The sequence below is a fragment of the Molossus molossus genome, unplaced genomic scaffold, assembly GCF_014108415.1.
Source record: "Molossus molossus isolate mMolMol1 unplaced genomic scaffold, mMolMol1.p scaffold_m16_p_10, whole genome shotgun sequence".
Classification (NCBI taxonomy): Eukaryota; Metazoa; Chordata; class Mammalia; order Chiroptera; family Molossidae; genus Molossus; species Molossus molossus.
Window position 1 is genome coordinate 79385133 of NW_023425345.1, and position 26775 is coordinate 79411907.

Here is a 26775-nt window from a genome sequence, read left to right on the forward strand (position 1 = left end):
CCTCTCCTGTTTTTAAGAATGTGCTCCTGTTCTGGCTGGTTTGGCTCAGCAGTTAGAGCATCGGCCCGTGGACCAAAGAGTCACAGGTTCGACTCCTGTCAAAGGCACATACCTCAGTTGCGGTTTGTCCCTGGCCCTGGTTGGGTCTTGCAGGAGGCAGCCAGTTGATGTGTCTCTCTCATCAATGTTTTTCTCTCTCCCTCCCTTCCACTCTATCTGAAGATAAATGGAAAAATGTCCTTGGGTGAGGATTTAAAAAAAAAAAAAAAAAAGAATAGTGCTCCTTAAATACAGAAAGGCTTGGTTAGTTTGCGTTTAGGAACTGGGTAGGGGTATTGACTTTGGCAGAGACTGAGACATTTTTGGGATTGGTAAATAAATCCTCACTAACAAAGGGTTAAGACAGTTTCCTGACGTCTGCTCCCTCTCTGCAGTTTTGTACCCTATAACTTGTTCACAGTGGAGTCAAGTGACCTGCATGGTTTTTTCCCTCTGGAACAGGTTAAGGGTAAGATGTCGCTGACTGTCCTAGCACATGTGGAAGTACTCATCTTTTGTCTTTGGAGCAGCACTATCCATAAAGGCCTCTATTTTGTGTTAAGGTTCAATAAATGTGTGTACTTAGTATATGATAAATGTGGCATCTCCTACAGTCTATAAACTTAACTTTTTATGTAAATATCAGGTCTTTGGTTTACTATGATTAAGATTTTATTAAGCTGGCATGCTTTTAATAGCTACATCCTGGTTTAATTTCTTCTTGTTTGCTTTTATATCCTGTACCATATAATCAACTCCTTGTTTTTTTGTATTCATTTTCTATTTGTGTGGGCCACCCGGGCCTTGAGGGATAGGAGATTTCAAAGGTTTCAGGGTAAATTCTGCCTATAATGTAGGAGGCATTTGACTTCTGAAGAGCCACATCTTATAAAGAAAGAAAACAGTGGTTAACCATACCTAGTATCTAAAGCAGAACCCCAATTTTAATGCTTTCAACAGTAAATAATAGGAAATTCATCTAACAGTGGTGTAAGCAATAAAGCCGTTAATTTCCTCACAAAACCAAAAGTCAGAAGCCAAGCAGTCCTAGGGTTGGTTCACTGACTGGGTGACATTGGCACACTGGGTTCGCATCTGCACGTCCCTCTCGGGGCTGCGTGGTCAGGGCTGCAGTGATCAGCATCATGTCTTCCTGAGAGGCGGGAATGTGTTAGAGGCTTCCTCCTAATCATACTCTTCTTTTGTTAGGAGAGAGAGAGAAAAAAAACAACAACTGTGCAGAAACTGTTTCATGTCTAATTGTCTAGATGTGGTTCATGATATAACTTCTGACAAGGGAGTCTGGAAAAGTTACTACTTGACTTTTTCACCCTCTGTGGTGAGGCAGGCAAAGTAGGCAGGTCTTCAGAACGACTGTCTCACTGTCAAGTAGCTTACTAAGAGCATCTGCAGAAGGTCCTTTTTCTTCTTTTTACCGGCTCCTCCTCTCCCTTTCTTCCTCCTATCTTCTGTGTTCTCCCTCTTTTATGTCCTGATTTTGGGGGTTGAGAAAAGTAACATAAAAACACTCTCAAAAAAGGAGAGGGGCATGATTTCTTTAAATGTTTTCTTGGTGGTTTTTTTTTTTTTTTTTTGCTCTGGCACCTACACACTATTTAATCAAGGCTGGTTTAGTATTTGTCTCTCACAATAGACTCTGAGCAACATTAAGACAAAAAACTTATCTTTGAAATTTTTCACTGAATGCCCAGTAGTCACCATAATGTGAGGTATGTAGTAGCAAGTACTCATTAAAGGAATAACACAAAATAAAATAGTAAATTATGAAAGAAAAAAAGAAACCTGATTCAGCAGTGATTAAAACTACAGAAGAAACGACGTTATTTGATAAGACATTTGAGATGAAATAATTATGTTGACATGAGTAGTTTGAGGATTCTCAGGGTATTGGGCTGGCTTTATCCTTCTTAGCAAGATAAGGAACAGAAGGTTAGAGAAGGTTTCCAGCAACTACTGGAGCAAATGACGAAAGCACAGGATCCTGCTGAAAGAGGGGTCTTGTTTAATTTTAAATCTACACACACTCACGTTCCTTTGTGATCATGCATTGTAATTCCTCCCCTTGGTATTCAATGAAAAGAAACAAAAAGATTCCAAATACTCACCGGTAAACTAGGAAGTTTTTATTTCTCTCCCAAGCAGGTTATCTTTAACCACAAAACATAATTACCAGAAGGTTGTAAAACGTGTTTATGGAATAAAATTGTATCTGTTCTCTTATAGTAGTAGTTTCACATTTTAAAAAATTTAGATCCACATTAAGAAATACATTTTACATCACTGTCTAGTAGCTAACTAGGTAGGTAGGTAGGTAGATAGATAAATAGATAGATAAAACTGGTACTGAAAAAAAGTACTTAATCATTTTTTTTTGGGGGGGGGGTTAATATTTGTTCTTTGAAAGGTACTGGCTCTTACAACACAATGCATACCAATGTTTTTATTCTATTTCTTTCAATTAAATTTTATGAAATATTGGTCACAATTCACTAAATTGATTTTATGACCCATTAATGGGTTATAGCCAGTGGTGTGATGGTAAATGTTTAAGGACTAGCTCTGACCCAGAATAAAAGCCTTAAAGCCAGCATTTCCTGATTTCCATGGTGTAAATACACCCAGCCTGGCCAGTGGCAAGCTACCAACCTGCTGTCACCGAACGCCTGTGGGAAGAGATGACACTGCCAGCTCTCTCCAGCCGCTGCAGCCAGATCACCACACCACTGGCTGTGATCTTAGAATAAAAAGTTTATGTTTGTTAAGTTAAGTGAATTTGCTCATTTAAGCTGTAAATCACCTTATCTGCTAAGTGTCCAAAACAGTATCTGGTATGTAGTAGATACTGAATATATATTAGTTGAAAGAATGAGTTGCTTTGTTTTAACAAACATAAAAGAATATTTATGTCTTAGTTTGTTTGTTTTTTCCAGTCCATTTTTCTACATAAGAACTTCAGTTTCTCAACTGATTATCACAGGGATTTTTCAGATTCATAAACTTCAGAGTTGGAAGAGGAAATATTTTTCTTCATTTATATATATCATGATGCCTATTGTATCACCTGTTCATTACTTGAAACTTTTTTCTAAGGATTATAGCATAAAATTTGAGAAAATAAAAATATTAACAATAAATTATAAGTAATATATTTCAAAATAATTCTTTGAATAACAGAAAGCTTTAAAACCAAATGCATTGTAAACAATTGATTGTATTTGAAACTAATTTTTTTCAGTGAACTTTCTTTTAGCCTTTCTATAAATCACTCATATTTAATCCAGAATCTGGATATTGGGGGCTGGAAACTCCTTAGCAGCTCCTAGTAATCTAAAATCAATCTGAAATTAAAATGAAGATTGAAATTATGAAAACAATATAGCTGATTTAGTAACAACAACTTTGGGCATTGAGACTGTCAACAAACATTTATTCAACATAGAATGTGCTGAAATTTGGGAGACACTCAATTGCCCACTTTGCTAGATACCAGAAATTTCTATATAAAATGATTTAAGGGAATTTCCAACCCAATGGGAAGATAGATAACAAAAGACAATTGTAATCAAGTGTGATAGGTGCTACAGCAAGTAAGTGACTTTGGCAGCATAGAGATGTCTAAGTGCCCAGGGGAGCCTGAGAACACCACGTAGAAGAGGGGATGCTTTGACCAGAGCTTTACTTCCGTCTCCAGTGCCGTAGCCTTGGATAAATCAGTTAATCATTGTGGACCATCTGTAAATTAGTGAAAAGAAAGATGTAAATTAGATGATCCTAGAGGTGTCTTATGATTAATAATATGATTCCATGACTTGAATGTAGTTTTTTGAAGCATGCCTTTTCTTTCAACTGAATGTCACCTATATTTATCATGACGTTTAGGTTCAGTTTTAGTATCTTTTTTTCTTAATTATATTGGGTTTGCATAAACAAATACTCTGATTTCCTGCTATGATTGTGCATTTGAATGATAATGTGAAGGTTTTGAAATTCATTCTTTTGAATCCATGCCAGTGTAATAATGGCCATACATTTTGTTTTTCCCAAAGTGTTATATGTTTAGTTTTTAAGAAGTAAAATTATGTAGTAATAATTCATAGTAAATACATATTTAAGTTTTCATTTACTTAACTGTTAATATTAACAGTTTATTAGTTTGTTCAGTAATTCATTCAGAGACCATCAAGAGCTATCTCAGCTTGACTAAGGTATTGTCTTGTAATGTTAGAACAGATGAGTAGACTCTACTGCTAACCTTGTAAAGTCAGCTGTTTATAAGCTTTTGTTACAATATCACTTTACTTCTCACCATTCATCTGGGCTTATGTCTCAGAAAAATTCTTGCCAATTAATATGGGATGAATACAGAAATGTCTAGATGTGCTTGGCAGCTTTTGCACAATTACCTCACACAGACAGCTGTATCTGATCCCCAGTCAGTTAGTTGTATGTCTTCTGGAGTGTTGGCACTGATTTCACTTATATCATAGGGTGTCTTCTTGCTTCCTCGACGTAGTTAGAAATAGAATTTAAATACCCTTTTCCCTTTCTTTCTCTAATTTACACCTCATTATTTTTGCGACTAATATGAAGTGGTTCTTGAAGCTCATGCAGATTGTATTTATTCAGCATTAAAAAAGTTCTCCCTCTGCTTATGATAAATAAAAGAAGTCAAGAATGTAATTAAATCTAAAATAGAAAATTAATATATCCACTTAAAAGAAGTAGTAAAGAGAAATAGTTTATTCTTAAAATATAAAGTAGTATAAAATCAAAGCTGATAGAAATTCTGACCAGAAACTTGACTATCAAGTGAATATAAAGCAGGCTTTTTAAAAAAAGTAATTAATTGCCCAGCCAGTGTGGCTCAGTTGGTTGAGCATTGTCCCATGTACCAAGAGATCACCCATTGGATTCCAGTCAGGGCACATGTCCCTGGTATTTCTCTCTCATTGATGTTTCTATCCTGTCTCCCTCTGTCTCTCTATCTCTAAAAAATCAATTAGATTACTTATTTTTTATTTAAGTATAGTGGGTATGCAATATTATATTAGTTTCAGGTGTTTAATAAAGGGGTGGGCAACAGTAGGTATACAGTTGTATGTAAAACACGATTTATTCTTGTATTATTATTATTAATTATTGTATTATTTTCCATATGAACAACTGTAAACTTACCTTTGTCCCACCCTGTATAGTGATTTGACATTAATATATCTTAAAATGTGATCACCACATTAAGTCTAGTAATCATCTGCCACTGTGCAAACTTATCACCATGGTATTGACTATATTCCCCCTCACCTTTTTTCCATTCCCTCCACTACCCTCCCGTCTGGCAGCCATCAGTTTGATTTGTGTTTCTGTAAGTCTGGTTTTGTTTTGTTCATTTGCTTTGGTTTTTTTGGGATTCCACCTGTAAGTGAACCCGTACAGTATTTGTCTTTCTCTGACTTACTTCATTTAGCATAATACCCTCTAGGTCCATCCATGTTGTCACAAATGGCAAGATTTCTTTTTTTTTATTCTTGAGGAATATGTCTTTGCATATGTATACTGTATCTTCTTTATCCATTCCTCTATCAATGGACGTCTAAGTTGCTTCTATATGTTGGCAATTATAATAATGCTGTGATAAACATAGGGGTGCATAAATCTTTTCAAATTAGTGTTTTCATTTTTTTCTGATAAATGCCCAGAAGTGCAATTGCTGATTGTATGTTATATCTATTTTAGTGTTTTGAGAAATTTCCATAATGTTCTCCGTAGTGGCTATACCAGTTGCAGTCCCACCAACAGTGTGTAAAGATTCCCTTTTCTCCCCACCCTTGCCATTCTGACTGGTGCGAGGTGGTAGCTAGTGTGGTTTTGATTTGCATTTCCCTGGTGCTTAGTGATGTTGAGCATCTTTTCGTATGTTTACCATCTGTATATCTTTTTTGGAGAAATGTCTCTTTATGTGTCCTCTGCCCATTTTTTGAAAACAGGATTTAAAAAAACGAATTTACATTTACTAGTTTTATATACACATTTGGATTTGTATACTTTGGAGAAAATGATCTTGAAAAATATCTCGCTATAAATCTGTTCTCACATTTTTCCCCCCATGGTAAACTAATTTTAAGCAAGTGGTCTAAACTGTTTGCATCATCAATCTGGCACAGTGAACAAAAATTTCATAGGAAACAACATGATTTATAATATCAATGTCAAGACTGTCTCATTGACTTAATGTTTCAGATGTTCCATATCAAGACTCGAGCCTTGATAAAAGATTGTACGGAGTCTGTAAGAGTGAGCAGAGGAAACTTGTCCCGCAGGGTGAGAAGCGCCATTGGGAAGCTGCTTTCACAGTGTCTGTCAGGCCAGCCCAGCGCTTTCTCTCAGCCCTGGACTTGGCCGTTCCTGTAGCCACGCATGACGATACCAGCAGGGGAGTATCTAGACTGACTGCATTTAAAAACAGTGTTTAATATAGGCATGACTCTAAGTAACAAATGCCTTTTAACTGGGTGTTTAGGGTTTTTTGTATATATAAGATATTACATAGTCCCTTCAGATTACATAGCTGTACTTTTAACCAAACTAAATGACTAAATGATTTTTTTTAGACTCACAGTCATTATAACATTATTCAAGAGCTAATTATGTACTTAGCACTGTGTTAAGCCCTTAACTGGGTTCTTATTTAACACTCAAAACTGTTGCAGTAGTTTTTCTCTCTGCAGATGGGGAAACCGAGGTATAAAAGGAGTAACTTTCCCAAGATGACACAAAGCTGGTAAGTGAGGTGGCCAGTTAAAATAATAACACACATTGATCAAAGCTTCTGCCAAGCAGTGCTGATGAATAGACTAACAACATAGCACAGCAATGCTAATGAAGAAAGCGGGAGTGGGGGACACAAAGTTAAAAATCAGATGTTACATTACCCTGAGAATATCAGATATATGTTTTGTTAATTTGCCATGACAAGTAATTCTTGAGGTTGAGCTATTTGTTTTATAAACATCTACACCCACTGTCACCTATTTTAGCACTTACCTTACTTTCATCAGCAATAGTAGAGTTTCATTCATTGAACAAATATATATTTTGAGATAACATCAGTGAACAAAAGAAACAAAAATCCCTGTGTACAGGGAACTTACATTATATTCTAGTGGAGACCAGGGCAAAGGTGTGGGTGGGAAGGTGGAGTGGGCAGACAATAAACAACCAACAACTTAAGTAAGTGAATTAAATAGGGAGTCTCATTAAATGGTGAGATTTTTGCAAAGACTTGACACAAGTAATTGAGTTACCAAGTGGATAGCTTGGGGGAAATCATTCCACATGAGGACAGTCTGGTATGTCTGAGGAATAGCAAGAAGCCAGAGTGGAGAAGGGAGCATAGTAGGAGAGGAGAGGGGAGCAGAGAGGCAATAGCCTTGGTGGAGGGTACTGATCATGTGGAGCTGTGTAGGATATTACAAGTCTTTTTCTCTAAAAGAAATGGGGGTCAGGCAGGGAGTTAAACAGTAAGCAGATGGTACGCATCAATTATGATAATTTGAAGCTTACAATGGATTATTTACAAAGATATGGGTGAAGGGGAATCATGGGAAATAATGTAGAAATTGAGGGCTTAGCACTCCTATGTTCTACGGGGTAAGTGGAGGAAGAAGTAACTGGAACCTTAAAAGGAGAATGATTTAAGGGTTGGCTGGCTTTAGAGGTGACCTTTGGTCTGTGGGAGGCTACCTTTAGGGAGGCAGCCAGGAGTGTAAATATTCTGACCTCAATCTTTTCTGTCTCTAGCCTCCTGCCTGGACTCACCATTGGTCAAACAGTCAACAGCTAGATGATATAGGAACCAAATGATCTAGTTCATATGAGTCAACATCCAGAGGGGCACCTCTAATCAAATGTATCTATATGTCCTTTGTTGTGACTAGTCTTCTGCCTCTCCTCAAACTTCAAAATCCTCCATAGTTTAGTGTTATTACTAAGATTGCATATATTCTGAAATTTCCTTCTCTGAAATTTCCTTTATTTTCTTTCTAATCAAAACCCAACTCTTTGCTAAGGAAGCACACTACCCATACACTTCAAGCAGTGGATTTTTCTGTCTTACTTCTCTTGTATGAGGTAATTAGCCTCCTCATTGCTACTTCTAGACTGTGTATCATTCAATGCTATTTGAGAAATCACCCCAAAATTGAATGCCTTAAAGCCACATACTTTTTTTTTTTTTTTTTTTTAATTTCTCAGTTTCTGTTGGTCAAGAATTTGGGAGTAACTTGAATATGGGTTTCTTGTGGAGTGTATTTTCCAGAAATACTCTTGCACTTTCTTTTTTTTTTTTTTTTTTATCCTCACCCGAGGACATTTTTCCATTTTTTGTTCAGATAGAGTGGGAGGGAGAGAGAGAGAGAGAGAAACATCGACGTGAAAGGGACACATTGAGTGGTTGCCACCCACACGACCCAACCAGGGCTGGGGACAAACTGCAACCAAGGTACATGCCCTTAGCAGGAACCGAACCCGGGTCTCTCTGGACCGCAGGCCGACGTTCTAACCGCTGAGCCAAACCAGCCAGGGCCTCTTGCACTTTCAATCTAACATTAAGTAGGAATCTTTTTCAGTCAAAGTTTTCTTTAGATTATCACCGAGGTAGGATTATTCTACCTTTCTCAGGTACGTAGACATGCTTTTTTTCCTGGCAGCATAAGAACGCAGAGCAGTGATGGTACATGAATCAAATCTTTCATTACAAACCCACTGTATGTTTTTAAAGTGGGATTCTCTTCACATTTTTGCAGTAAGTTGACTTTCATCTCCTCTTTCCCAGTGTTAGAAGTCATTTTTTATGTATTTGGTTGGGATATTACAAGTTAGGAAATTGCTGGTTAATTATCATTTTAAATTATAACATATTCTGGTATTTTGTTTTTGGAGATTAACTGTATCCTGTTGGGAGCCCAGTTTGTTTCTTCGTTTTTTCTTTCATTAAATCTTCCCCCGATCTCATGGCTTTACTTCCTCATTTAACTGTCTGCTCAAATATCACATCCTGAAAGAAGACTTCTGTATTAATTAGGGCAGAACTATTCAACTACTGTACTATGGATGCTTTTGGGGTGCTCCTGAGATACAGATTCCTGCCGGGGTTTTGCCTCAGCACAGTCATCTTATTCTGTTTATTCCAGTTTGACATGCAAATTGTGCCTTATTCTGAGAGTGCTGAGCCATAAAAAGTTTGGAAAGCATTAAATTAAGACAAACATTTAGATGTGAAATGGTTCAGACTCAAAGTAAAAGTGGCAGAAGGACATTTCTCTTTCAATCCAGAGGTAGACGATTAGAGCTGGTCTGGGAGATCTGTACCAGGAAGTCTTCCAAGAACCCAGAATCATTCCCTTTTGTTGTTCCACCATGTGCTGCTCTTGTTTACAGTGGTCATAGGTGGCTTGCAACCTTGACCAAAGGAGAGATGAAGGGGCATGGAAAGTGTGCACACCCCCCACCCTCTGAGCATATGACCTAGAATTTGCACACATCATTTCTGCCCACATTCATTTCACCAAAACTTAGTCTTGTAGCTATCCTAATGGCTGCATGGGAGTCTGGGAATTACAGTCTTTAATTTGAACAGGTGAAATCCCAGCTAAAAATTGAGTGCTATATTATTACAAAGAACAAGGAGAGAATGGATGGAGAAGAGGAAGAACTAGCTGTTTTATTGGTTAGCACTTTTCCTAAACACTCTGACTAAATAGCACAACCCATCTCTGTAATTTTTTACCCTTTACAGTCAGACCTAGGTTTCTCGTTAGTTGTAAGAAGAAAATTAAACTTTGTGTGGTAGCCCTTTTGTTTAGAAATAAACGTGTCCCAGTTAAATCATAAAACCTTCAGTAAAAGTCAAGCCACTCCTTCGAGTCGTTTTGGAAATAGAGGAAGTGGTCCAGGTTCCAAGGACCTGGATCGCTTCAAAGGGTTCCATGAGTCCTGTGCAGCTGGAAGTGAAATTGTTTACGTAGCTTGGTGGTTAAGAGCATGGCCTTGGAAATCAGACTGCCTGGATTGAAATCCAAGCTGTGCCATGTGCTAGATTTGCAGCTTCGGCAAGCAATTCACTTAATTTGTCTGTGCTTAGTTTCCCTATCTGAAACATGGGAATCATAGTATACCTGCTTCACAGAATTGCTGTGCGGACAGGTAATACATTTAAACCACTTACATCAGTGCTAATAATATTAAATGCTGTGTAAATAGTAGCATTGTTGTTATTATTTCTATTCCCAGGAGGTCCATATCTTCCATCTGATTATTAGTAGGATCTATTCTAAATCTTAATTTAATACCTGAAAGAAACCATTTCAAAGGCTTATGATCTCCATGAAATTTAAACTTCCTCTATTTTAATCTAAAGTCATCTGATCCTCTATAGCACAAAAGTTTATTTAGTGGAATTCACCTCAGTACTTTTTTAGAGTGTTCTTGTTTTCAAGTTTTTAGTTCCATTTTACTTTTTAACTCAATAAAAAAATGTTATTTATCATAATTTTTTTAATTGTCACAGTTTTGATAAAATGTAATCTCTTATTTTCCATGCTTTAATTTAAAATAGAAATTGGGTCCTGCCCCATTTGGCTCAGTGGTTAGAGTGTCGGCCTGCGGACAGGAGAGTCCCAGGTTCGGTTCTCGCTAAGGGCATGTACGTCGGTTGCGGTTTGTTGCTGGCCCCAGTTGGGGTCGTGTGGGTGGCGACCACTCGATGTGTCTTTCTCACATCGATGTTTCTCTCTCTCTTCCTCCCTCTGTCCCTCCCCTTCTATCTGAAGATAAGTGCAAAAATGTCCTCGGGTGAGAATAAAAAAAAATAGTAATAAAAATAAAAAATAGCCCTGGCTGGTTTGGCTCAGCGGTTAGAGCATCGGCCTGCGTTCTAGAGAGACCCGGGTTCGGTTCCCGTTAAGGGCACGTACCTTGGTTGCAGTTTGTCCCCTGTCTCGGTAGGGGTTGTGTGGGTGGCGACCAGTCAATGTGTCTCTCTGGCATCGATGTTTCTCTCTCTCTCTCTCTCTCTTCCTCCCTCTCACCCTCCTGCTCTATCTAAAATGGAAAAATGTCCTTGGGTGAGGATACAAAAAATAAATAAATAAAAATAAAAAAATAAAATAAAATAGCAATTGGTTTGCTTTCCTTTTCAGAAACTAGGGAACAGACTGACAAACCTCAGAGGGAAGGGGGATAGGGAGAGGGAAGAGAGAAACCGAAGAACTTACGTACATATATGTACGACCAAGGACACAGACAACAGTGTGGTGAAAGGGGGTGTGGGGAAGGAGGTCAACTGAGAAAAAAGGAGGGACATCTGTAATACTTTCAACAATAAAGGTAAACGTTTTAAAAACTCTGTAATTAATAGTTCCACGTGAGACATTTAACACCATCAAGTTGCATATGTAACTATGTCAGTGGGGCAGCTGACGTGATGAAGCAGTGAATGTTGATTTTTGTTATTGTTACTTGAACTGTAAATGCAATTGAGCCAAATTGAATCACAGTTGAAAATATTACAGCGTCTTAATATAACAGGGGGAGGGGAACCTATACAGCTGTTCTTTTTTGAAGTGAACAGTGGCTGAAAAAAAAAATTGATGTTTCAACATTGTTAGGAGGAGTTAATATTGTTCTATAATAAACTGCCAAATGTCATATTTGAGAAATCATTTTTCTAGAAAGCCAGGTCAGCAATAAATGCCCAGTATCTCATTACTTATCTTCTATATACTGAACATGAAAAGTATTTTTATTTTAAACTGCTTTTGCTAAATCTTAGAGAAATAATTTTGGCGAGTTGGTTGGTTTCAGATTGTTGGAGCTCAAACACCAACAGCTGTTATTGAGAAAATACCATTTTTACAACATTAATATGCTTTCAATTAACTAACTGGAATGAACTGTTAAACATTACCACTTCCAAGTTGAACTACTGTTTGACTCTCTCAGTGACTGATTGCTTTCTCAATAGATTATTTACTTTAACTGAAAGAGGAAGAATTTTATTTAAGTAATCCATATTTTTCCCCATCTGCAGAATGTACCGAAGAAAAGTGGGGATTTCCAATGTGCCACTATTTAAAGGAAGAGAGATGGTGTTGTGGTCGCAATGCCAGAATGTCAGCCTGTTTGGTATGATTGTCTTCTTTTCTGGACTAAGAACTCTATCCAGATGTGGCAGAATGTGTTATTTTTGGCTACTACTATGCATCAAATGCCAGATTTTGCAGAGCGTCATCATCGATGCTTTTGTGCATTTCCAATTATGGGGAAAAAAGGACTTTCCCTTCTAACATTATCCACTCTACATGAGTGTGGTAACAATTTATAGTTATACTATAATTCTGCATTATAGTACATAATTTTTTACACATGATTACTTCAGTTGTTATATAAAATGTACCAAGTACTAAGTCTTAAACGGAGAATTAGTTCAGTGCTTTATCCACAGCTCTGTGGTGTGTTTGTGTTTATAGCAGATCATTTGGTCTCCTAATTTTTATACAATGGGAATTCTATAAATACCTTGAATATGAAGTAACTATCTAGTTAAATAAAACCTTTATTGTGCCTGATTTGTCTAGTGTCCTTAGACCTAGAACACTTTATCCCATGGTCTTCTCTATTCTTGGTGCTATAATGACTTACAAAGGTACAGATGCAAGTTAAACAGTGTATTTTTTTGTCATCAGAAATTTAAAATACGGTTGATTAATGTATTTAATGTTCAACACCAAGATAAATTAACGTTATATCTATGCCAGTAATGTTGCTATATAAAAAATATGTACCAGTGTTCTAGAATTACCTTAGAAATCAATGTATGCTCAAATAATAATTTATTTTATAAGTTCTCCTAAAATAGTTTTCTGTGAATTTGACCTTGTTCTTTCATCATATCTGTAAATAATACTTGTTTCAGGTCTTGTTAGAATGACAGGTGATTCTTAGAATGACTTGGTTCCCAGAATGCTAGCAGGCAGACTTACACCTTATACCATCAGGCAAGAAACTGAAATAGTCTTTCAACATGGAGAGTCTGACTGTCCTAAGAGAAAAGACCTAAAGATATTGACATCAGGGATTTTGCGAAGAAACAGGACAGATCTCACCTTTACGGTGAGGCCCAGAGTTCACAGTCCTTCCTCATGATCACAGTGCTTCTACGAAGGTTTGTGATACCCCCATTTTAATTGTCAGCAGACAGCTAAGAATAACGAGCTTCCTCAGACAGTCTAACAGGAAAGAATAAAGATGCAATAAACAAATAGAAAAAATGCAACTTGGAAGTAATGAAAACTACCCAAAAGAAAGTAATTATTAAAGAGAGATAAAAGAATATACTGTATCCACGAAACAAGAATGTTCTCTATAAACATAAACATTCAAAGAACCAAAAAGAGGAGTTTTTGAAAAATAAATTCCAAAATATAGAATCTGTAAACCATGCTGCCCCTCTCCTTAGCTTCATTCCAGTCCCTGCCCACTTTGACTTCTGTTTTTGATGCTAGAGTGATCTTGGAAAGAGTAAGGGACATTTCTTGTTTTATTGTCTTTTGCTCTGCAACTGATCTGTTCCACAAATATTCAAAGCTTAAGGGTTAAAAAAAAAAAAATACCTTTCTGGTGATGCTTTCAGATAAATTGTTAAGGGTACTAACCAGAAATAGAATTTTAATTAGATTAGGGCGATCTTGTCAGCATACTTTAAGCCTAACATAGCAAAACTGCAAAATATTTTAAGTTAGTATGAACTGAATACTTGCTGAATTTTCTTCATTATCTTTACTTATTGGCCAAGAAAAATATTAATGTTTGTAAGAAACTTCTTATCACCTACGTGATTATCTTTTATTGCATAATCAAAGTTTATCATTTGTATTTCTAAAATAAACTTATCAGCAACACATACCAAAAGTAGACTTGCGTGTTATGTAATATATTGACTTCAAATAACTTATTATTAAAAACTCTTGTTTCTTCATTCAGTTCAGCCATTTAGAAAAAGCTATGACAAAACTCTAAATGACATTAGCACAAGTACTATAAGTGAAAACTCATTTTTTTCTTCAATAATAAACTTGTTATGGGCCTGTTTCTCTTTAATAGGCAAGTTATATAATAATTATCTCTTGTGTCCATAAAACTCTGGCACTAGATATTAAGGCATCCTTCAAGTCAGTGGGAAAATTACATATTTTCTAAAATAATTTCTGTGGAGCAGATTTTCACTGAGTCTACATGGTATGAAGTATGAGAAATAAATCAGAGTTCAAAGAGCAAGTCTATGTCCCTGTCTAGCTGCTAACTAGCTGTGTTCCTTTACCTTGTCAGAGACCTCATGCATCTGCAAATATTGCACTTAACAAGATATTTTGTAAGTTATCCTTCAGTTTTAAAAGTATATGATTTAGCTATATCTAAAAAGCATATATATGAAAACCGAGATCTGAAGCAAATATGGGTATTTTAAATTTGAATAGGAAGTATATGCAGATTCATAATGTTTTTGGTACTTTTCTTTATGTTTGAAATATTTTCTAATTAAAAATTTAAAAAATAGTTAAAATCTTTTTATCTAATTTAGTTATAAAACTATGTAAGTGTGGAAACATATGTCTCTAAAAAATGAAAGTTTCAGAAGGCTCTATTCCATATTTAAATTATGACAAATCTTTCATATATCTCTTTTATATATTAAGGTAAGAGTATTTTTTAGAAATATTAGGAAATTTTTGTAAAAATGTTTCAGATCTTATACAAATTTAAAACCAGCTACTTATAAAGAAAATACAAATTTAAAATCAGCTACATATAAAATTGTAAAAATATATATTACTTTCTCTTCTACCTGACACTTGATCATATATGAATTTGAGTTGAATTTGCAGACCATGCAGACCAAAAACATACATACTTTTCTAAACTAAACTTTCACCTATAATCTGTTTATTTTTGTTTAATGAAAGATGTATTCTATGTTTATAAAAATTTGAGAAAGAACAGGTTAAAAGTAGTATATAAATGTCTATGTATATGCATAATAGTAGCTTTGGATTTATCTGATTGTTTTAGCTACCCTAAAAGTGAGCCAAGAATATGTCATTTCATGTCTTTCCTGTTTTCGAATGCCTTCTAAAATTCAAGGAGTATATACAGTTGGGGTGTGTGTTTGTGTATATAACACACATACATGATAAATCAGTCCTAAATTATATAAGTATATCAGTTAACATTCCTTAATGATATTAACACTTTTAAGTGTATAAACATACATGTTATCACTTAATTAATCTTTTTAAATGTCACTTTTATAAGCCCTTATACAGAGTGTTTATAAGTCTTATATGATAAGACTAAATATATCAGCCGTCTTTGTCTTATTTTTTTCCTCCTTAAAGGCACTGGAGCGGGTTGCAGTTGGCCAAGGGGTAAGTTAAGTGTTTATCTGATTCAGCTGATGAGCATGATGGTTTTCTCCCAAGTACTCCTCGTACTTGACCTGCTGCTGAACTTAAAATCTGATGGATTTTAATAAATATCACCTCTTTTGTCACCCCTTCAAATTTAAACTTACACTCTTTCTATATTTACTTTGAAACATAAGTGAACTTTCAGAAAAAGTAAATTGAACTTAAACTTCCACATTATACTCTTGTACTAATGTCTTATTTCTTCATATTGTACTAAATAGTCTTTAAGAATGCTGTTGCTGACTATCAGACCTTTAATGGCTCAGTTTGCTGACTATCAGACCTTTAATGGCTCAGTTTAAGCAACATAACCGAGGTATATAGCATTCAATTTATTTTTTTAACTATTACCCAAAACACATATTTCAATTGGTGGTTTTTCACTTTTTTCTCATTGACTTGATTAGTTGCAATGACCAAATAGGTTTATACATAGAAACAGAAGTTAAGGGTATCCCCAAAATATCCATATAACTTCCTTATCCTTCACCTTAAGATTCTTCTTGAAACATACTAGGAACTTTTAAAGTTATTTTTAAGAGTGCTTTTTAAATTTTTCACAAGGTTTTTCTTGTTGGACTTAAATTTTAGAAACCTCTCATTTGCTTCTCTACAAGGATCATTAATATGTCAATTTTAATTTTTAAAATTATAATAGCAACAAATATAATTTACTACGTGTTTACTCTGGACCAGACACGATACTAAGAACTTTGTTTTGAAATGTCACCATCTAAAAATTGATAAAAACTGATTTTTAAAAGTCATTAGACATATTGTTTGGACTTGGGCTTTCGTCTCCAACTATTGGTTTGTATTTTGTCTTCATCAGTTGCTCATTTAGTGACCTTGGACACGTGTCATAATTTCTCTGTAGCTTAATTTCTTTTTAAATTTGTAAAATAGGAATAATAACAATAATAGTGGGAATAACAATAATACCTTCCTTGTAGCGTTGTGAGAATTGAATGAAAAGTGTAAAATGTTTAAAACAGTGTCTAGCACATAGTAAGTGCTCAGGAAGTATCAACTGTTGTTGCTTTTATAAGTAATTAGTAATTATGATTATGAAAATAATAGTTAAATCTAATATAGACGTTACCAAAGTAGTGTTCAAAGTTTTCTTCATCAATTGAAGTGTACTACATACACACTACTATGACCTAAGTACTAGTTTTATCCTGTGATACACATGAGAAACCGTTAAGTAGTGGACACTGAGATTTGCATCTCTGACTCTGGAGCCCAGGCCCTGAACTCCGATACTGCATATTAACTTAGTGGTTCCCTGGGAGCCTAGAAGAGGAAAGTGTCTCTATCATAACAATGCCACAGTGCATTTGTGTGGTGGTGTTCAACTTCCCAAGTCCGTGCTCGTGTTTGCAGTCAACCTTATGGATTGGGTATTATGCCAAACACACATAACATGATGCACAGCAGAATTTTAATAGTGCATTCCAGTTCCCTTAATTAATTACAGAATCCTGACTTCCAATTCAGTGCCCTTTCCACAAGGCCTGTAAAATGCATGTCTAATATATATGTACTTGAATGGTACACTCTTTCTGCTTGCTGCCATTTTCACATGCATTAAAGTGTTAAGTTGATTTATCACTTGTGAAGGAAAGGAAGTAAACTCTGAGCCACGTCCAGTTTATTCCTGGAATCGTCAGGCCCAGGCTGCTTAAATGTTGATTCCCTCCCCACTTACCCGCATCTGTATTTACTAGGATAGATAGTCCTAGTTATTCCAGGAATGCACATTTGAAGGTACTTCATTACTCTCTTCCCTTCCTCTTAGGAGACAGCTGTACAGCTCCTACTTACTCAGGGTAACTTGGGGATGATGATTTATTTTATCCTGTTTCTGTTTTTTATGTATCCCATTTCTTATGTTCTTTTGTAAAATGCATTTCTTGGTCTTTTTTGTGGTTTTTCTACAATAGGTTTTATTTTTATTTTTATTTTATTTTTTTATCCTCACCCGAGGACAGTTTTCCATTTTTTGTTCAGACAGAGCAGGAGGGAGAGAGAGGGAGAGAGAGAGAGAGAGAGAAACATCGATGTGAAGGGACACATCGAGTGGCTGCCACCCGCACGACCAACCAGGGCCGGGGACAAATTGCAACCGAGGCACGTGCCCTTAGCGGGAACCGAACCCGGATCTCTCTGTACCGCAGGCCGACGTTCTAACCGCTGAGCCAAACCAGCCAGGGCTATTTTTATTTTTTTATTATTTATTTTTGTTACAGATGTTTCTCCTTTTCACCCCCCCTCCCCCTCAGACACCCTCCTCCCTATCCTGCCCCCCACCAAGCATTGTTGTCTTTTAATAACAATATAAATGTACATTTATTTATAAATTATGTTGATTTTATGTAATTTCAAAAGCATGGGAAAGGAGCGTTTTAACTATTTTAGGAGTTTTATGTAAAAGTCACATAAAATTAAAGTTTCTATCTCTTTTATTCCTAATTAAGTTAAGAATTTTGTAAGCCACTGATAATACTAATACTAATATTTCACTTCATACAATAATATATTTCCAAAAGTGCCTTGAATTTTAATAGAACAGTATAAGAGTAGGTGTTAATATATGATCAGTGATCTCAGCATTTTTTGTAAAAGAACTGAAGGGATTTGGGGGGAAGTGAGAGACAGATGATGAAGTAGAGATTTAGGGTACTCTAGAAATGAATTACTCAGAATGAAATAATATCAAAAGGAAAACATATCCAAAGGTGGGAAATTTTGAATGAAATGTTTTGGAGCATAAATGTTTGGAATATGAAATATTTCAGGAAAGGAACATTGAAAAATCAGAGATTTTTTTCATCTCAAGTCAAGGAGTTGTATTTGGAAAAATATTTTATATAAGAAGTGTGCCTTTTAAAGGTTATAAATTTTAGTGTGGGCACTCAAGTGTGTATGTATGTCTGCTTTCAGTAAGTTATTTTAGGCGTTGAGGTGGAGACTGTGGTATGCTAACACCATTTCCTACTGGAATCCCCCTCCCCATTATTCCCACCATCCAGAAAAGATAGATGTGTTCATTCAGAGTGCTCTATCAAGATCCTGTAAGACAGACACTCCTCGGTGACCTAAGAAGATAGTACTATCAGGCAAAGACCCAAAAAATAATGGTTGACCTTCAACTCTCAATTTGTGGTGTTTGGGGCCTCAGCATCTGGGGCCCACTGTGGAGGAACTTGATATTAGATGGGGGAGAGGGACAAGAGAGTAGGTTTTCTACCTGAGCACACAGGCAAAATTTATTTTGTGCTAAACTCTATCTGAATCCAGACATTTTAGTCGGAAACAGATGAAAATAACCATTTGGGGCTTTGAGGAAAATAAGTTACAAACGGGTAACTTGGTGAATATATACATTTCCCTGAGCTCTTGCCTTAAAAATTTTATCAGTCATTGGACAGTTTTTGGAGTTTTTCTTATTTATCTTCTCAAAAGCATTTAATATTGTTGACCTCCCTCCATTCTTGCTCATGTTTCTTTTTCTTTTTCCCCAGTAATAACTTTTCATGGACACAGGTCATTGTTGCTGATATTATTTTGAGTTTGATTTTCCTATACTCTCAATATTAACAGGTCTTTGGGGTGTATGGGAGTTTGATGAATTTTGTAGTTTCTTGGTTTAAAAGTACCTCTTTCATTGCTACAGTAAAGTACTCTTTTTCTGTGTACAGTTGACACTTGAACAACATGATTTGAACTGTATGGGTCCACTTATATGTGGAATTTTTTTTTTTTCCCAATAAATTCATGTGCTGTTTTCTGTCCACTGTTGGGAGTCGTGGTTGTGGAGGAAGGGACTTGAATGTTCATAGATTTTGTTATCCACACGGGGTCCTGGAACCAATCCCCCTTAGATTACTGAGGCATAACTTAAATTTTGGGGGACTTAAAAGTTATGCACAGCTTTTTGACTGTGCAGAGGTCACCACCCCTAACCCTAGTGTTGTTCCAGGGTCAATTACATAGTAGTCTTTTTACCTCCTTCTTTGAAACTGTTGTGCTTCATTGAGCCCTTGTCTTCATCCATTTCTTCTTTCCTGTGGGGGAACTTTTGCACCTTCATGGACACGTCCCACCTCTTTTTCCCCAGGATGTGAAGCCTTGCCCAGATTTCAGTCTCTGATCCTGTGTCCATTCCAAGGTTCTTTTCAACCCTACAGCAGCCAGTGCTGTGATCTTTTAGACCTCAGACAAATGTGTAGTGTGTCCTTACTTAGAGTAGTACCTTCTCTTTCTGGGTGTTAATCCTAGATGATAGCATCTAATGCACCACCATTAGTACAAACCCACATTCTCTTCTCTTTTGCATATATTCTGTCTGACTTCTCTTTTGTACAGAGTTGACCTGGCTGGTTGTGAAAGTTTATTTCTACATTTCTAACTGAGAAGCACTCCATTTGGGATGTTAGCCCATTTTTCTTTGGTAACATTTTAACTTAGAATGGAAAAATTATAAAATTGTCTCAGGTTTTACAACAAAGGCAGGTTTTTAACACTTGCTTATGGTTCCAACTCTCTTGTGTTGATTTGATTTTTATTTGTTGCTTGTGCTTATATATGTTTAAATTTTTTTTCAGCTGCCTACTGAATCACTCTTCTATCGTGCCGTCCTTCAGGATATTATTAAAGATTGTTATGGCATCACCAGATGGTATGAGGATTTTATTTTAATAAGAATAACTATGCCGTATTGCATGTGAATTAGCTTTTAGTCTTCAGGTGAATTTATTCAGGTGAATTTATACTTTATTGGTAGGAGAAGCTTTGGATTTGAGCATAATTTCAGTAAAAAAAACAAAGAAATATGCAGCAACTTTATCTAGGTTAATCATTATTAATGTGGAGACTCTAATGATTCCTTTTTGTCATCAAAGGTTGTTGTAAAGATAAAATAATATATGTAAATGTACTTTAGAATTTTAGAAGTATTGAAATGTTATATATAAGTAATTCAGTGAGTATAATATTATCATATGAGCAGGTGTTATATTTCAAATGTTTCACAACTACTGCATAATCACTTAACTAATGAGAACAAATATTGATCATAAACAACATTTTGGCCATTTGGGGCTCTAGTGGTTGAATAGTAGCCCTACATTTGTTGTTGTTTCTGTTTTCTCTATAATGCTTTGCTTATACGAAGAGGCAAGGGATAGGAGAATTTTTCCATAATATTGATTCAGTGACTGCTGTACTGAAAAATACATTTGCAATCCTAGCAAGTTTTAGGAATGTCTTTTTTCTAATTATAGTTTTAGTATTTTTATAGCCATCTGGTTGTAATAGGATTATTCTTCAAATTACAATAAGGAAACTTTTAGGTTCTCAAAGACTAATTCACTCATATTAACAAAGATAGAAGCTACTTTGGATTAGCTATTATTTCTCTGAGAAAATTATTTTTTTACTGAATTTACAACACAAATATCTGCATATACTGTTTCAACTGTCATTTCTACATAGATAACTCCCAAATTGGTGTGCCAACCTCCATTCTCTTTTCCATGTATTTACCAAACTTCAAAATGTCTTCAAGTGAATTTCTTACGTTTTCCTGAGGACTAGCTCCTTCTCTTGACCTCACCTCAAGATGCAAACTTTGTTGAAAAAAAAGTCACAAAATTTTGCAGTTGGCTACTCAAATATAGATTACCTGCCTTCTTTTAAGACCTCAAATCTGTTCATAAATTTGTTTCTTAATGATCACTTAAAATCATTGACACTCTTTTCTAAACCTTTATTCTCACTTAAAAATTCAAGTCTCTCCAACCTTTCACATTCCTGCCTTCCTTTACTCAGAAGATAAATGGTATTTGCTATTACTTTTATTCCAGAGCTTCCCTAACCTTTCACCCACATTTGGCCATGTTAGTAATTGTTTTTTTCTTCAAACTCTCTTCCTCATTATCTTCCATTAAGCTGCATTCCTCTAAGTTTCTTTCCCTACTCTGAACACTTATCTATTTTCTTTAAGGGTTTTTCTTCTTAATCATCCGCTAAGTGTATCTAGGCAATCAATGTTTTGTACACAGTTCCCATCTCTTAGCTCTTCATATTTCCTCTTGGCAATTACCCTCGCAACAAATAACTTGAATCTTGTTTCTGGCTCCACCTCTTTTTAGAAGTTCAAATCTACATTTCTCATTTTCATCTGAATAGCTTCTGCTAAGTACCTCACAGATATGTCAGAGTCAGCCACATCCAAAAACCAAAGTGAACTTTCAATCACTTTTATTCCCCTTTTTTCCTGCTCTCTTGACTTTTGTCATTTCTGGGAACAGCATGACCATTATTCACCTTTAGAAATCTTAAAATAATATTTGATTCTATTCTTTTCTCACCATCAAACCACATATTCTAGTTACTTGCGGAGACTTGCGCATGTTAATTTTTTTAGCCTAGTAGTTGTTTATTGTGTGACAGGCGGCCTGCTAGGTTCTGGATGCATAGGAGACAGTTTCCACACAGCAGTATTTTATATTCTAGGTGGCTGACATGTGCAGAAGTAAAGAAAATGATAGAAACCCACTTCCAATAACAGCCGGCTGCATAATTAGGACCAAACCTTCTAGTGAGAAAAACTAAAAACATTGGCAATATGTGCATGTACATGTGTGTATGGTATGTGTGCACGTGTATGAGTGTATTTAAATGTGTTTCAGAATGATTTGAAACATCAGAGACTGATCAAGGATGTTTAAATTACAAGGCAAATATCTAGAAGAAGATGGAAATCAAGAGAAATGAACTCAGCGCTTAGGGCTGCATTTTTCCAGAGGCATCTGCCAGTTCTTGAATAAGCAGCTGTTTTCCAGTCAACAGAGTGGGCAGAGAGAAGGTCATCGTAGCTTTTAATAGAATAACAGTTCTTTTGAGACAAAAGAGTTCATGGCCTACCTAGGATGAGGACCTATAAGTCCAGGTAAACCACTCATATTTAAGTTAGGTCTTTGAAGGTTCACACTGTATAAGTGAGGGTCAGCTAGTAATCAGATAGTCCTAAAATGGACTAGAGTCCCACTTGGAATCATCTTAAACTGGGATTAAAGTATTTTATTTTATTTCTCCTTTTTTAAATTTTTAAATACTAGTTCACATTCAATATTATTTTATATTTATTTCAGGTGTACAGCATAGTGGATAGTTATTTATGTAATTTATAAAGTGATCTCCCTGATAAGTCTAGTACCCACCTAGCACCATACATAGTTATTACAATATTACTATATTCCCTATGCTTTATACACCTATTACTATTTTGTAATTACCAATTTGCACTGTTTAATTCTTTCACCATTTTCATCTAGCCCCCTCCCATCTTGCAACCATCAGCTTATTCTCTGTATCTATGTTTCTGTTTTGTCTGTTTATATATTTCGTTCTTTTTTAATCCTCACCTGAGGACATTTTTTCTATTTTTTGTTCAGATAGAGTGGGAGGGAGAGAGAGGAAGAGAAAGAGAGAGAGAAACATCAACGTGAAAGGGACACATCGAGTAGCTACCAACCGCACAACTCAACCAGGGCTGGGGACAAACTGCAACCGAGGTACATGCCCTTAGCGAGAACCGAACCCGGGTCTTTCTGGACCGCAGGCTGACGCTCTAACCGCTGAGGCAAACTGGCCAGGGCTATATTTTGTTCCTTCGATTCTACATATAAGTGAAATCATGTGGTATTTGTCTTTCTCTGCCTTGCTTATTTTACTTTGCATGATACCCTCTAGGTACATCCATGTTGTCATAAATGATAACATTTCATTCTTTGTAGGGCCAAGTAATATTCCATTGTGTGTGTGTGTGTGCGCGCGCGCGCGCGTGTGTGTATCACATCTTCTGTATCCAGTTGTCTATTGATGGGCACCCAGGTTGCTTCCATATCTTGACTATTATAAATAACAATAATAAACATAGGGGTACATATATCTATTTAAATTAGTGTTTTGGATTTCTTTAGATAAATACCCAGAAGTGGAATTACTAGGTCATAAGGTAGTTCTGTTTTTAATTCTTTGAGGAGCCTCCATACTGTTTTCCATAATGACTGCACCAGTTTGCATTCTCACCAACAATGCAAGCAGGTTCCCCTTTCTCCACATCCTTGCCAACATCTGTTTGTTGATTTATTGATGATAACTATTCTGATTGGTGTGAGATGTGATATTTCATTGTGATTTTAATTTTCATTTCTCTAATGATTAATGATGTTGAGCATCTTTTTATTTATCTGTTGGCCATTTGAATGCCCTCTTTGGAGAAATGTCTATTCAGGTCCTCTGCCCATTTTTTAATTGGACTGATTAGTTTTCTGGTGTTAAGTTGTATGAGTTCTTTATAAATTTTTGATATTAACCCTTTATCAAATATATCATTGGTGAATATCTTCTCCCAATCAGTAGGTTTTATTTATGTTTTGTTGGAGGTTTTCTTTGCTGTGCAAAAATTTTTTAGTTTGATGTATACAAGAATAAACTAAAAATGGCTGAGTGTCTCAGCTGGTTGAAGGATCATTCGTACACCAAAAGGTTGCTGGTTTAGTCCCTGATCAGCATGCATATGGGAGGCAACTGATTGATGTCTCTGTCTCTCCCCCCTCCCCTCTTCCTCTCTCTCTAAAAAGTCAGTAAAAATATATCCTTAGGTAAGGATTAAAAAAAATGTATTAAAGACCTAAATGTGAGCCCTGAAACCATAAATCTTGTAGAAGACATGGGCAATAATATCTCTGACATTGTTCTTGGTAATATTTTTTTCTGCTATATCTCCTTGGGCAAGGGGAATAAAATAAAGAATAAACAAATGTGACTAAGGCAACCAACTGACCGGGAGAATATATTTGCAAATGATATATCTGATAAGGGGTTGACATCCAAAATATATAAGAAACTCATACAACTCAATAGCAAAGAAATTAGCAGTTCGATTGAAAATGGGCAGAGGACTTGAAAAGACATTTCTCCAAAGAAGACATACAGATGGCCAACGGACATATGAAAAGATGCTCAACATCACTAAGCATCAGGGAAATGCGAAACAAAACCACACACACACACACAAACCACAATAAAATATTACCTTACACCCGTTAGAATGGCTATTGTCAAAAAGTCAACAAATAACATGTTGGTGAGAATGTGGAGAAAAGGAAACCCTTGTGCACTGTTGGTGGGACTGCAGACTGGTTGACCCCTATGGAAAGTAGTATGGAGATTCTCAAAAAACTAAAATTAAATGTACCATATGACCCAGCAATTGCCCTTCTGGGTATTTATCCTAAGAAAACAAAAACACTAATTAAAAAAGATATATGCACCCCTATGTTTATTACAGCATTATTTATAATAGCTAAGATATGGAAGCAACCTTAGTGCCCATTGATAGATGAATGGATCAAGAAGATGTGATAAGTGTATGTGTGTGTGTGTGTGTGTGTGTGTGTGTGTGTAATGATAGAATATTACACAGCAATAAAAAAGAAGGAAATATTTCCATTTGCGATAACATGGACGGATCTAGAGTGAAATAAGCCAGTCAGGGAAAGACAAATATCATGTGATTTCACTTCTATGTGGAATCTAAAAATGAAGTTAAGCAAACAAAAGAGAAACAGACTCATAGAAACAAAGACTAAAGGGATGGATACCAGGATGGAGGGGGTGGAGAATGTGTGAAAAGGGGAAGGAATATATAGTTAACACTGTTGTGATACATTTACACTGTGACAGGTGATTTATAGAATAAGTGGAATGATTCATTAGAAGGTACAAAAGTGTTGAATCACTGTATTGTACACCTGAAACTAATGTGAACAAAATAAAATTGTATACCACCTATACTTAAATAAAAATAAATGTTTTAAAAAAGTATTTAGATTACTGCTTCCTCTAGCTACCTGCAGAGATACTAGTAATTAAATAGTGATAAGACAGTATATATAGTTTCATTTGCTGTTATAACAAATTTCTATAAACTCAGTGTCAACATTTATTATCTAGCATTCTAGATAAAGGACCTCTAGTTAGAGGTCCAAAATTAGTTTCACTGGGCTAAAATCAGGCGTCAGCAGGGCTACACTTTTTCTGGAGGCTCTAAGGCAACGGTTGTCAACCTGTGGGTTGCAACCCCTTTGGGGGTCGAATAACCCTTTCACAGGGGTTGCCTAAGACCATTGGAAAACACATATTTCTGATGGTCTTAGAAACCAAGACACCGCTCCTCTCTCAGTCTCCAGGAGGGTCCGCCCACATGCAGATACGCCCACATACAATATGAGGAACTGTATTAAAGGGTCGCGGCATTAGGAAGGTTGAGAACCACTGCTCTAAGGGATAACCCATTTACTTGCCTTTTACAGCTTCTAGAAGCAGCCTACATACAGAGGTGGGCAAGTAGGTTTACAGTTGTGAGTACACAAAACACAGAGTTTATTCTCATATTATTATTTATTAATTATTGTATCATTTTCCATATGAACAACAGTAAACCTACTGTTGCCACACCCTGTATTTTTTCTCTTGGCTCCTTCCTCCATCTTCAAAGCCAGCAGTGTAGCATCTTCAAATCTTTCTCTGACTCTGACCTCTTCTTCCTCCCTCATCCACTTCTAAGGATCCTTGAGATTATGTTGGGCCCATCTGGATAATCCAGGATGCTCTATTTTAAGGTCAGCAGAGTAGAACATGTAATTTCATCTGCAGTCTTAATTCCACCTTTCCACGTAACGTAATATATGCTGAGGATTAGAATGTGGACACCTTGGGATGGAGCATTATTCTTCCCACCACAGACAAAAATAAATAAATAAATAAATAAATAAATAAATAAATAAATAAATAAATAAATAAACTGGATTTCCACTTTACAACAAACACAAAAATCAATTCATAGTAGATTAAAAACTTAACAAGAGAAGGCAATACTGTGGTACTTTTAGAAGATGGTATTGAAGAATATCTTTATAACCTTGAGATAGGTAAATAATTTCTTAAACTAAATATATACCATCAGATCTTAAAAGATTAAAAATTCAGCTGCATCAATAAGAATTTATTTTCTGAAGATGCTATAAAAAAAGTGAAAAGTGACCATAGGCAGAGACTAATTGCAAAATCTGTAACTGACAAAAGGTTAATATCCAAAATGTGTAAAGAATTCCTACAA

The 26775-nt window shown here is 35.9% G+C and overlaps 1 protein-coding gene across 1 annotated transcript in view; it reads left to right on the forward strand.

Moving 5' to 3' along the window:
- The window catches only part of LOC118624655 (methyltransferase-like protein 25), an 80825-nt gene that overhangs the window by 33751 nt on the left and 20299 nt on the right, over positions 1 to 26775 (forward strand). Inside the window, exons 6-8 of the mRNA XM_036253068.1 lie at positions 12146 to 12240; positions 15510 to 15539; positions 20192 to 20265. Of these exons, the coding sequence (XP_036108961.1) occupies positions 12146 to 12240; positions 15510 to 15539; positions 20192 to 20265 (199 nt within the window). The remainder of the gene's footprint in view (positions 1 to 12145; positions 12241 to 15509; positions 15540 to 20191; positions 20266 to 26775) is intronic.